The following is a 13361-nucleotide window of genomic DNA, read 5'->3' as shown; positions in this document are numbered from 1 at the left end:
AATCCTACCCATCTATCTTCCAAGCAGCGCTTACCACTGTGCTTTGTGCTTAGTAAATACTTATTGGGTTAAAATGGCATTGAGGGATTTCCCTGGTGGTCCAGTGGTTAAGAATCTGCCTTGCAATGAAGGTGACATGGGTTTGAACCCTGGTCGGGAAACTAAGATCCCACATGTGAGCCACTAAGCCTGCAAGCCACAACTAGAGAGAATGTGCCGTGCAAGGAAAGATACCTCGTGATGCAACGAAGATCCTGCGGGCGGCAACGGAGACCCGATGCAGCCATTTAAATAATTAATTTGAAAAAAAGGGCATGGAATTCCTGACTAAGTCAGGCAGGACTGTTTGCCACGCTAATACTGAAGAGATTCTTCAGCCCTATGACACTAATTTTTCCTAGTTTAGATGTCAGTAGACCGAGACAAAGAGATGATTTAAACATTGGATTCAAGAAAAATAACGAAAAGGCTATGCAAAGTGTGATAAAGAAGAAACCAATATTGCTACTGAGAACACCACAAGGACACCTACATATATATAATAGTACACAAAATGGCACAGTACATATTTCATTGTTTTATTAATCCCTCTAAGGCAATCTCTTACCTGAAATACTTTTTCCATAATTTCTCGGTCATACAGTGGAATTTGCTTATAATGTCGGAACTCCGGCACCTCTTGGCTTCTAAGAAGAAGAAGCCTGAATCGTTTGGATCTATTTAATTCCTCATCCGAAACAAAGTTAAATTCCTGTTGTAGCTGTTCGAGTCGGAAGAAATCAGGGATGTAGGATTCACCACTGGTAGCAACCTATAAAAACCAGGAAATACAAAGCTGTAGGTGACAGGCAGATTTCACCCAAGGAAACTTGGCACTGAGCTTTTTGGGAATGATGTTGAATGTTGAACAGTTTTAGATGGATATACTTGAAACATCCACTATTTCATTTAAAGAGAAAACACAGTCAAATATAATGGCAATGAGGGAGATGCTATTATATTCATTGAATAGTTGTTAACAGTACCATAAATCATTTTTTCCAGAGAAATAAAAAGTAAACGGTTCATGTCTGGTATGCATGTTCCCCTAATAGGTGTTATGAAAATATAACAGACTGATAAATGAGTCAATTATATCAGTGTGTTACCAAACGCCTACTGCAAAAAATACACAGGAGATTCGGGTTCAATCCCTGGGTCAGAAAGATCCCCTGGAGAAGGAAATGGCAACCCACTCAGTATTCTTGCCTGGGAAATCCCACGGACAGAGGAGCCTGGTGGGCTACAGCCCATGGGGTCACAAAGAGTCAGACAGAACTGAGTGGCTGAGCATACAGCACTGAGAACAAGATTATTCATATACACAGCATATATAAAATGCATATTTAAAACCTTGTAGCTCAGCTGGTAAAGACTCTGCCTACAGTGCAGGGGACCTGGGTTCGATCCCTGAGTCAGAAAGATCCCCTGAAGAAGGAAATGGCAACCCACTCCAGTATGCTCGCCTGGAGAGTCCCAAGGACAGAGGAGCCTGGCGGGCTACAGTAAATGGGGTCGCAAGAGTCAGACACGACTTAGCGACTAAAACATTTTTAAAATCTAATTTTTAGACTATATCTATGCACATAAATACGGGCCCCAGAGTCAGTCAGTCAGCTTCACTTGGCTCCACGGCCATGTTGTCGTGTTCCTGGACACCACTTTGTGGCCTTGGTTGTTAGGAAAAGTGAACCAGAGATGGACCAAGGCACCAGCATAGAAAGCACAGCTTCAGCAACCCTGAGAGGATGAGCAGGTCTGGGCTGCACTCTGCCCAGGTGTCCATTTGCTTCTCTGCTGGGAGCTTTGTCAGCTGCAGCCTTGACCTGCAGAGAGAGATTCCGGGAGCAGAGATCCGCTGGGGCTTTGTAATGGGAAAGGTGATCCTGCAGTGACAATCTTGGTTCAAAAAAGGGGCTAGTCAGGAAGGCAAGGATAAGGTGGTTGGATGGCATCACTGACTCAATGGACATGAGCTTGAGTAAACTCCGGGAGATGGTGAAGGACAGGGAGGCCTGGAGTACTGCAGTCCATGGGGTCGCAAAGAGTCTGACATGACGGAGCAATAGCGACAGGAAAGAAGCCCTGTGTTTGTCCTTCTCTGGGGAGCAAATAGTTAAAAAGAAGAAACATCAAGGGGACCAAGTGTTTAGTCACTCAGTTGTGTCCGACTCTGTGATCCCATGGTCTGTAGCCCTCCATGGGCTACGTTCCTCTGTCTATGGGATTCTGCAGGCAAGAATACTGGAGTGGGTAGCCATTTCCCTCTCCAGGGCATCTTCCCGACCCAGGGATCGAACTTGCATCACTTATTTCTCCTGTATTGGGGTGTCTTCAGAAATGGAGGTTTTGCTCATTTTCTGGTTGGACGATTAGATTACCATTTAGGGTTCTTTACCACTAGCGCCACTTTACCACTGGACTTCCTGGTGGCTCAGATGGTAAAGCGTCTGTCTACAATGCAGGAGACCTGGGTTCCATCTGTGGGTTGGGAAGATCCGCTGGAGAAGGAAATGGCAATCCACTCCAGTACTACCTGAAAATCCTATGGACAGAGGAGCCTGGTAGGCTACAGTCTAGGGGCTCACAAAGAGTCGGACACGACTGAGCAGCTTCACTTTCATTCACCACGGGCGCCACCTGGGAAGCCCCGTAACCTCAGCAGTACCTGGTGCTTCCTGCATGCTGAGTGTGGACAGCTAGAGGCTGACACACGCAGCTCATTCCTTCCCAAGAACACCGTGAGGGCATCACGGGCTTCGGACCACGTTTGTCTTGCTCACACAGTCAGTAGGTGCAGAGCTAGAATTTAAACCTGTCACTCAACCCAGCCCTCACGTTCTTACACACTCTGGCGCGGGAGAACGTAGTGTGAAAGGGGACCTGTGTAAAAAGCCCTGCCCTTTCTGTGGTTTCCACACTGGAGAAGTGGTGTGCGCCCACGCCTACTGCCACGTTACCGAGATCAGCTGCATCAGGGGGCCGTTGCTGGGGTCGTTGGGGTCAAGCTTGGACTCTGCTGCCCACTTGGCCAACTTCTTCATGTCTGTCAGTCCTGACGTGCCGATGGAAGAGATGGCATCTGCTCTCTTCAAAGCGCTGAAAACAGAAGTTGATTCTTTGAGACAGACTTCCTCACAGAGCAGTCTGCATCAGGACCACAGAACCGCAGGGTCAGCCCTGCTCTGTGAAGGAAAGTCTGATTGTAGGAAGGATTTCTGCTAATTTTCCTTACCTGATAGTTGCTATTAAATATGTTATAAGGGTAATAAAAAAGCATGAATGGTGGCAGAAAATATTTTCAAAGCGTGTGTCCAATAAGGTGTAAAAACATCCAAAAAATATAAGGTACTAATTCAACTCAATGGCAACAAAACAAATAATCTGATTAACAAATGAGCAAAGGCTCTGAATGGACATTTTTCCAAAGACATACAAATGGCCAATGGACACATGAAAAGATGCTCAATCATCAGGGAAATGCAAATCAAAACTACAGCGAAATGTCACCTCACACTTGTCAGAATGGCTGTCATAAAAGGCAAGCAATAACAAGTGCTGGCAAGGATGTGAGAGGGGAATTCCTTGTGCACTGTTGGTGGGAACGTAAGCTGGTGCAGCCGCTGTGCAAAACAGTATGGAGGCTCAAGAAGTTAAAAGTAGAGCAAGCACATGCTCCTGCAATCTGACTTCTGGGGATACATCCAAAGCAAACAAAATCAGTGTCCTGGGGAGGTCTCTGTAACCCCATGTTTACTGCAGTATTAGTTATAATAGCCAAGACATGGAGACCACCCAGGTGTCTGTCAGTGGACACGTGGATAAATAAAATGTGATATGTGTGTGTATATATATATAATTCAGTCATCAAAGAAGGAAATCCTGCCATTTGCAACAACATGGATGAACACTGAGGCATTTTGCTAAGTGGGATGATCTCACTTTGACGTGGAATCTAAAATAACCAAACATGTAGAAACAGAGAAAAGACGGGTGGAGCCAGAGGTCAGGGGGGTGGATAAATGGATGAAGCCACTCCAGAGTACAAACTTCCAGCTGTAAGATGAATAAGTTCTGGGACCCTAATGTACAGCGTGGTGACCATAGCTGCTGCTGTTGTTCGGTCGGTCAGTCGTGTCTGTCTCTTTGTGACCCCAAGGACTGCAGCACCCCAGGCTTCCCTGTCCTTCACCATCTCCCGGAGTTTGCTCACATTCATTTCCAGTGAGTCTGGTGATGCTATCTAACCATCTCATCCTCTGACACCCCCTTCTCCTCCTGCCTTCAATCTATGTATGATTATGAGTGTAGCTAATAATACTCTATTGTACGCTTGGAAATTGCTAAGAGAGTAGATCTTAAAATTTCTCAGCCTGAGGGGGAAAAAAAATCTGTAATTATATGTGTCAATGGATGTTACCCAAACTTATTGTGAAAATCATCTAGAATATCAAATCATTATGTTGTACACCTTAAACTTACACAATTTTACATGTCAGTGAGATCTCAGTACATCTGGGGGGAAAAGCAGCATAAGCAGAAGGAATGCAAACGTGACCCCGCATTTCTGCACCTGTGCCCAGCACACCAGTGTCCTGAGTCTCTGGATCCAGACCAGGGCACCTGGTGTAGGATGTCCCGAAGGTCCCACCTCCCAGGTAACTGGGGACCACTTGGAGCTGAGGCTAAAAGAGAAGAAACAAACATTTATGCAACTAACTTAAGCCCCAGCTTTGGACACGACTGAATTCCAAGGGGGCCACATGGTCACCACAGTTGAGCTGGGCCTTTATTGACAGGGCTGCGTCTCCCGTCACTCACACTGTTTTTCCTTCTCTCCTGAGGAGCTGGAGCTTTAACCTCAGCAGGGAACTCAGTGAGACAAAGTACAGGAGGCTTGTACCTAAAGGCATAAACAAGCCTCCCCTGGAAATGCTGCCAGGCTCCTGGCTGAGAAAGACCTTATTGTTACTATCCCATGGATACAGGTGTTTACAATGGAAGGAGAGGGCGTAAAGGGAACGAAACCAGCCCTGTTCCTCTGTTCTTCCACGTGTTGAAAATGACAGCCTGTGACTTGGAACGTATCTTCTTGATGATCAAGGTAAGTCCTTTTGGGACTTCCCTGGTGGTCCAGTGGTTGAGACTCCCTGCTCCCAAGGCAAGAGGCTTGGGTTCAATCCCTGGGCAGGGAACTAGATCCCATCACAACTAAAATCCTGCACACTGCAATGAGGACTTGGTGCAGCCAAATAAAAAAATTAAAAAAAAAAAAAAAAGGTAAGTCCTTTCATTTTATGGAGGCTACTGAGGCCACGACAGTAAGATGATCCACTCAAGACACATCTACTGGGGAGCGACAGAAGCAAGACTGGAACCCAGGCACCTCGCTCCACAGTCCAGGCTGCCTGGATGGGCATCAGCCACTAAGAGGGGTGGCCTGTCCGCCTGGAGTGAGTCCCTTCCTGCTGCTCTGAGTGAAGCCGACAGCTAGCAATCAAGGAAGGGGACTGAGAATAGGGCCTTTCATATACCCAGAAGTTTCTACATCAGTCATATTTTACAGTGATCTCTGACTGAGGGCCAAATATATACAACTATATGCCATGCCAATATTCACTGGAAGGACTGATGCTGAAGCTCCAATACTTTGGCTACCTGATGCGAAGAGCTGACTCATTGGAAAAGATCCTGATGCTCAGAAAGATTGAAGGCAGGAGGAGAAAAGGGCGGCAGAGGACGAGATGGTTGGATGGCATCACCAACCCAATGGACACAAATTTGAGCAAACTCCTGGAGATAGTGGAGCCTGGTGAGCTGCAGTCCATGGGATCACAAAGAGCGGGACTCGACTGACAGACTGAACAAGAACAACACGTACCATGTACTTTCCCCAACTGTAAAACTGCGAATAGAATATTTCACAGGCTTACTGGTATCTGCTGCTGACAAACATCCAATATTTGTTAGGATATTAAGATTTTAGTTCTTATCATAGGAACACACACACAAAAACCCCTGAAAATACTGGCACATGACAATAAAAGGAAAGACGGTGAGGCTGCAAGCCTTTTCCCCACTGAATCACGCTAACGCCAATGCTGTCCTTGCTCATCAGCTGTTCCAGCCACACGTTACCTTCTGAATCCAATATTCTGCTGTGACAGCGGAGGAATTAAAGGAATCCCATTTTCTCCAATGGCCCACGCCACGCTGTTGGACACTTTCCCCGAGGTCATTAGAATCAGTTGATTACCACCGTCAGCTTCAAATGAGAAGGGCACTCCTGAGGAAGCAGCAGATGAAAAAGGATGTTTAGAGAGGGAATGAGCCCCATGTTAGTGAGAAGGCAAAGCAGAGAGCAGACAAATGGAACAGAATGGGTGGGGGTAGGGGGCTGGAACGCATATTCAAATCAACAGCATGGAACTTCAGGTGATAACACAGTGGGGCCCTCGGCTGTATCTCTGATAGCAGAGTGTAGCATCATGATGAGCGATGCACTCTGCACTGGGACCAGCTCATATATATTCTGCCACTTAACAGCTGTGTGACCACGGACAAATTGCTTAGCTTCTCTGAGCCTTATTTTCGCTATGCATAAAATGGAGATAATAATAATGAAAGGAAAGTTGCTCAGTTGTGTCCTACTCTTTGTGACCGCCATGGAGTATGCAGTCCACGGAATTCTCCAGGCCCAGAATACTGGAGTGGATAGCCTTTCCCTTTTGCAGCGTATCTTTCCGACCCAGGAAGCGAACTGGGGTCTCCTGCATTGCAGGCGGATTCTTTACCAACTGAGCTATCAGGGAAGCCCATACTATAATTATAATAATAGTACCTCCTTTTAAGGATTATTGTGAACACATCCTTCATTCATTCAGTAGATACCTATTTGAGCCCCTGCTTCATGCCAGGCACTATTCTAGTCACCAAGACAGCAGTAAAGGAAACTGTATAGGAATCCCTGACCTCACGGAATTTACATTCAAGTAGGAAAGACAGATTATAGATATGATAAATAAGAGATGAGGCTAGCATGTTAGAGAGTGGTGGTGGTGATTTAGTTGCTAAGTTGTGTCCACCTTTGCGACCCCATGGACTGTAGCCCATCAGGCTCCTCTGTCCATGGGATTCTCCAGGAAGAATACTGGAGTGCGTTGCCATTTCCTTCTCCAGGGGATCTTCCCCACCCAGGGATCCAACTCATGTCTCCTGCATTGCAGGCAGATTTTTTACCACTGAGCCACCAGGGAAACCCCATGTTAGAGAGTAGTAAGTGCAAAAGAGAAAAAAGTATGAAAAGTGTTAGAAAGTGTATGTTTGAGGAGGAGGCAGGGGTTAAACTTTCCAATGTTAAGTGGCAAGGGAAGGCTCCATGACAGGTCCCTTCTGAATAATGAAAGGTCTGAAGAAAGTGGAAGGGAGGCATGTAGGTATCTTGGGAAAGAGCCTTCTTGGCAGAAGGAACGATGCAAAGGCCCTCAGGTGAGAGCGTGCCTGGAATGAGAAACAGCACGTCAAGTGAGGAAAAACCTGTGAAACCTCAGACAGACCAGGAAGGCACTGGCCACTCCAGAGAAGCTGTCGCTCAGCTATGCTAGAAAGTTTAAAGCCTCACGACTGGGCTCCCACTGATTTGACATTAATGACAAAAAGTCTCTGGACAGGACATTAATTACGTAAAAGAAGAAAAGATTTTTAAGCGTGAAACATAGGCTTTCCTGGTGGCTAAGCTGGTAAAGAATCTGCCAGCAGTGCAGGAGACCAGGGTTTGATCCCTGGGTTGGGAAGATCCCCTGGAGAAGGGAAAGGCTACCCACTCCAGTATGCTGGCCTGGAGAATTCCATGGACTGTATAGTCCATGGGGTCACAAAGAGTTGAACACGACTGAGCGACTTTCACTTTTTCACTTACATAGGAACTTCTTGTTCTGGAGTCCAAGTTAATATTATTGATGTTAACACAAAACAACACCACTGGTAACCTTATAATAGCCTATTTGTGTTTTCTAAAGAGCTTTCCTTCAGGGCCTTCCCTGGTGGTCCAGTGGTTAAGAATCTGCCTTCCAATGCAGGGGACATGGGTTTGACCCCTGGTCAGGGAACTAAGATCCCACATGCCACAGGGCAACTAAGCCTGTGTGTTGCAATGAAGAGCTGGAATGCTGCGATGAAGACCCAGCGCAACCAAAATAAATTAAATAAAGTGTACTTATTTTACTTTATGACTAAAAAAAAAAAAAATCTTTCCTTCATACTGAACACTGCATCTTGGTCTTCAAAATAACCCCACAAGACATTTAAGGGCGGTATTGTTAGACCCCTCTTATGAAAGAGGAAGATGATAGTCAAAGAGGTTACACAGTTTGTCAGTAAGAGTTGGAACTAAAAGCTTAGATCTCCAGACTTTTAGACTGGTGATCGGATTTGAGACTCAAGGGATTCTTGCACCCAGATATACACTCACAGTAAAAAATCACCAGGCATGTGAAGAAACAGAATCAGACCAATAAGCAGAAAGGTGCTGGAATGCCAGATACAGAATACTGAAAAATATTCTTGCCTGGAGAATTCTATGGACAGAGGGGCCTGGCAGGTTGCAGTCCATGGGGTCACAAAGAGTTGGACACTACTGACAGGCTAACACACACACAAAGACTGAAGGAATGAATGAATGAATAAAATAAATGATTGCGAGTACCAGAAAATGACAAAAGGTTGTCAGAACTGATTGTAAAAAAAACTAAGTAGGATTTCTAGAGGGGAAAAGTACAGTCATTGAAATGAGGAACTCAGTGATGAATTTCAATGACTAGACACAGCCAGAAAGTGAATTCATGACTTAGAAGATGGATTTAAAGAAATTACACAGCATATAGAAGTGAAGGAAAGAGATGTCAAGTATATTAAAGAGAGGTTAAAAAAACATGGTTGGCAGAGTGAGAAAGTCCATGAGAGAATAAGAGATGAGAGAATATTATTTAATAATATCCCCATAACAATTATTTTATTTCAAACTTTTCCACCATACAGATAACACTATGAGGTACTTTTTTATTTTTTAATGCACAAAGTTTTATCTTCATTTTGAATTATTTTTTCAGGAAAGATTCCTAGAAGTTGAATTAAGGTGTCAAAGGCAATCTAAAGGCCCTTAATGCATGTGGCCATACTTGTACAGTTATATGAATTTACTGGCCACCCATAGTGTGTAAAAATTACTTTGCAAAAAATCGTATGGGATTATTACTTTCATTTGAATTTCTGATAGCAATGTTGTAACTGTCTGGTTGTCTGATAAGGGAAAAGAAAAAGATATTCAAATCTGACAGTGATTCTGTGAGCCGCTGGGGCCTTCCGTACCGCTTCCAACTCCCTCGTGGTCCAGGGTCACGTGCTGGTTACTGCTAAACTCCACTTCTTCAATGGGAGCCCTTCCACTGACAACAGTGGTTTCAGGAATAGGCAGAAACACTTCCGCCAGCAAGGTGGTACCACTGTGTCCAACCGTCTCATAGACCTGAAATTGAGGAAGACAAAGAGCCAAATAAAGACAGCAACAAAGGGTGCTCACTCCCAGATAATCAGCCCTTTGTCTATGCTGTTCACTGATCTAGTCCAGAGCATCCATGTCAGAGTGAAGGGTTGAGTCGTGCTGCTCTGGTCCCCATGGAGACCAGATCATACCCTATTTGGCAAGTTATCAGCATCCTACCTTGCCTGGCCCAATCGTCTGTGGTAGAGAGGTTGACTACAAAGCACCAGGGTACTGCAAATATTTCTATTTCAAACTAATATGCATTCGTCTTGGAGAATAGGCTTCCTCTTTTTCCTGGTTCCAGTTATTTCAGAGAGCAACAGCATCAGGTAGAAAGGTGAGATAATTTGGACAAGCCACCAGATGGTTTATTATCTGCACCAACTTCAAAGTCAGTAGGAAAAGCATTATACCCTGAAGTACTCTAGGGTACTGGGTCAAATTTATTATTGGTAACAGAAAATTATTACTGGTATTATTAATACAATCAATTATTAATTATAATTATCACTGGTATTATTAATATAAAATCTATTATTGGTAAATCTCTCAGTCTTTCCTTTAGGACTTTCATTTTCTTTGCTAGTTGCTGAGCCCTGTCCATCTCCTTCACAGACCTTCTTCCAAAATGGGGTCAACGGGACCATCTATAGTTCTGATGCTAATTACTGTGGTGTGTCTCATCATCATGTCATCACCGTGAGATGAAGACCCCATTGCCAGGGCACCCACAGATTACGAATATACAATACGGTCTCAGTCGGACCCTCTGCTCCATGTGATCAAGCTTCCCCTGTATTCCTGGGTCATTTCACCTTTGTGGGAAGAAGATACAATGTCAGCTCTGCTGCCTTCCTTCCATGTTCCATTGTCTCTCTCCATGAAGCCTCTCCGGCCGGTACATATTTTTCTAAAATGCAGATCTTGCTCTTTTATTTCTACTAATGAAACATTTCTATCTTTTTATTTTTAATTGGAGGATCATTACTTTATAACGCTGTGTTAGTTTCTGCTGTACGACAATGTGAATCAGCTCTAAGTATACATATATCTCCTCCCTCTTTTTTATTTTTAAATTTATTTTTAATTGGCGGATAATTGGTTTACAGTGTCGTGTTGGTTTCTGCCACACATCCAAGTAAATCAGCCATAGGTATACATATGTCCCCAGCCTCTTGAACCTCCCTTACACCTACCCCCTTCGTGCTACTCTAAGTCATCACGGAGCCCTAAGCTGAGTCCCCTGTGCCGTACAGCAGCTCCCCACTAGCTCTCAGTTTCACCCATGATGGTGTATACACGTCAGGGCTGCGCTCTCAGTTCGTCCCCCTCTCCCCTCCCCTGTACTGAGTCCAAAAGTCCATTCTCTACATCTTGTCTCTATTCCTGCCATGCAAATAGGTTCATCAGCACCATTTTTCTAGATTCCATATGTATACACTAACATATAATATTTGTTTTTCTCTTTCTGACTAACTGCAGTCTGTATAACAGGCTCTAGGTTCATCCACCTCACTGGAACTGGCTCAATTTTGCTCCTTTTTATGGCTGAGTAATATTCCATTGTATGTATGTACCACAACTCCTCTCGATGAAATGTTCCTGTTTTTCTCCTGATGTAATCAATCCCCCTCTGATTATCTTTCCACTTACCACATGAATGTGCAAAGATGACACTATGGAGTCTCTCTGCCCACCCTCCCTTAATACAGCACGTGTTGTGCTGTGAATTCTTTTCTAAGGATGAGAAGGATGGAGTCCTGTGGCCCTCTATCCAGGCCTCATGTACCTGGTATTCACCAGCTCACATTTGCAACATGGCTGATTGATTGAGTTTGGAGGGGCTACTGAGACAAAGACAAAGGCAGAGGCTCCATAGGAACTGAATTCAAGACCCCAAACTGAGTACCACTGTGAGCTATTCTAACAGGCTGAGCGCATCAAGAGACCTGTGGCTGTTTGGGGCTTACCCCTGCTTGATTCAAGGGCTGAGCAGGGAGGCCATGAGTTGCACATTTAAGCCATACTCTCCAACTTCATCTTTACTAGTAGGCAGGTGATATTTTTATCTATATTAAAAAGATATATTAAAGAAAGTTTCAAATATATGTAATATCAGAAGAATAATATACCATGAACCCGTCACCTACCTAGCTTCAATTACCATTTAGTTATTGTCAATCTGGTTTTATCTATATTCTCAACTATTTGCCTCTTCATTAGTATTCTGAGCTTAGACATCATTTCATCTGTAAATATTGCAATATGTATCTCTAAAGGAGGATGTAAAAAGGCATAATTACCATACAATTATGGTACAGCGATTCCTGAATAATGCCAAATATCACTAAGTTTCCAATGCCCGTCAGAATCTCAAAAAATTACTATAATATTTTGAATCAGGATGACAATGATTTCATACACTGAAGTTGATTGGTATGTCCCTCAAGCCTCTATTACTTTATAAATGATCCCTCTCTCTTTGTATCTTTTTTACAGATTTTCTCTATACTTTTATTGGTTTAGAACTCTAATGGAAAAAGAAAGGCCAATTTTTTGGCTTATCCCAACTTCTCATAAGAGCCTGCAGTTTTATAATATCACAGACTATAAAGAACATGGAGCAGTTTGTTGCTCACTGCACAAGAGACCTTGGTTTGACCTGTTAACTTATGGACTCTTTGGCATAAAGTTTCAGCCAGAAAGAATGGTGCATTTTTTTTTTCTTTAAAATTCTTTTTGTACTTCTTGAATTTTTATTCACCCAGACAAGCCTTTGTGTGAAGCCATTAAGAGCTTTAGGTCTGGTATCATGCTTAATCTTAACCACAGTCCTATAAAGGATGGTTTCTGGTAAAGATTAAGCAAGATATCAGACCCCACAATCCTAGATGATGGATGTGGGGCTCAACAGAGGGGAGAAATTTCTCCTGGTCCTTCATCTCGTGAGTCACAAAGCTGGGATGTGAATCTACCACTGTCTCACTTCAGGACGCATTCACTTTTTGTTATGTTTTCCTCTCGGGTCAAGGAAAATCAGAAAGGTGAATAAAAAATAAGAAATCTTTTAAAGCCATAACCATAATCCATGATTTATAAAGTAAATATAATTACTTTAGACAGATGGGTAAGCAATAATGATTGAAAGAGAATTAAAAACCTAAAAGAAAGAACCACAAAACATGGAAGTGCTGTATAAACAATGGCTAAAAGCAGAGGTTGGGTTTCCCCGGGTGGCTCAGTGGTAGAGAAACGACCTGCTAATGCAGGAGATGTGGGTTCAATTCCTGGGTTGGAAAGATGCCCTGGAGAAGGAAATGGCAACCCACTCCAGTGTTCTTGCCTGGGAAATCCCATGGACAGAGGAGCCTGGAGTGCTACAGTCCACAGTGTCGCAAAACAGTCGGACGCAACTTAGTGAGTAAACAACAACACAACCGTGACAAAAGGTTAAAGCACAGCCTTCCATGTGGGCAGCTGTAATTAAAGGGCCACTGAGCTCTTCCTGTCTCTGACTCTCGTTTCTCAGATTCTCAAGGGACTGGCTCTCCTGGCCAGGGGAAGGTGTACTGTCCACTTTGTGAGGGTGTCTGAACTCCCTGGAAGGTGCTCTGCTGTATCGGACCCTGCGTGAGGACTGCACGAGGTTGTCACGTGCCCACCCACACTTACTTGAATGCCCCCACCAATCCCTGGGCTTTCCCTGTAGGAATGCTTATCCCCTCTACTGAAATTCCTTGTTTGTCATTTGTCTCACTGAAGAGTGAGATTCCTGAGGGTA

At 44.1% G+C, this 13361-nt stretch overlaps 1 protein-coding gene across 1 annotated transcript in view; it reads right to left on the bottom strand.

Annotated features, from left to right (window-relative positions):
* The window catches only part of CC2D2A (coiled-coil and C2 domain containing 2A), a 129678-nt gene that overhangs the window by 40702 nt on the left and 75615 nt on the right, over positions 1-13361 (bottom strand). Inside the window, exons 18-21 of the mRNA XM_068975261.1 lie at positions 9406-9562; positions 6178-6325; positions 3000-3138; positions 608-811 (exon numbers count right to left, since the gene is read on the bottom strand). Of these exons, the coding sequence (XP_068831362.1) occupies positions 608-811; positions 3000-3138; positions 6178-6325; positions 9406-9562 (648 nt within the window). The remainder of the gene's footprint in view (positions 1-607; positions 812-2999; positions 3139-6177; positions 6326-9405; positions 9563-13361) is intronic.

The sequence above is a fragment of the Capricornis sumatraensis genome, chromosome 7, assembly GCF_032405125.1.
Source record: "Capricornis sumatraensis isolate serow.1 chromosome 7, serow.2, whole genome shotgun sequence".
NCBI classification, from domain to species: domain Eukaryota; kingdom Metazoa; phylum Chordata; class Mammalia; order Artiodactyla; family Bovidae; genus Capricornis; species Capricornis sumatraensis.
Note: the sequence above shows the minus strand (reverse complement) of the source record. Positions and strands in the feature narration are given on the sequence as shown.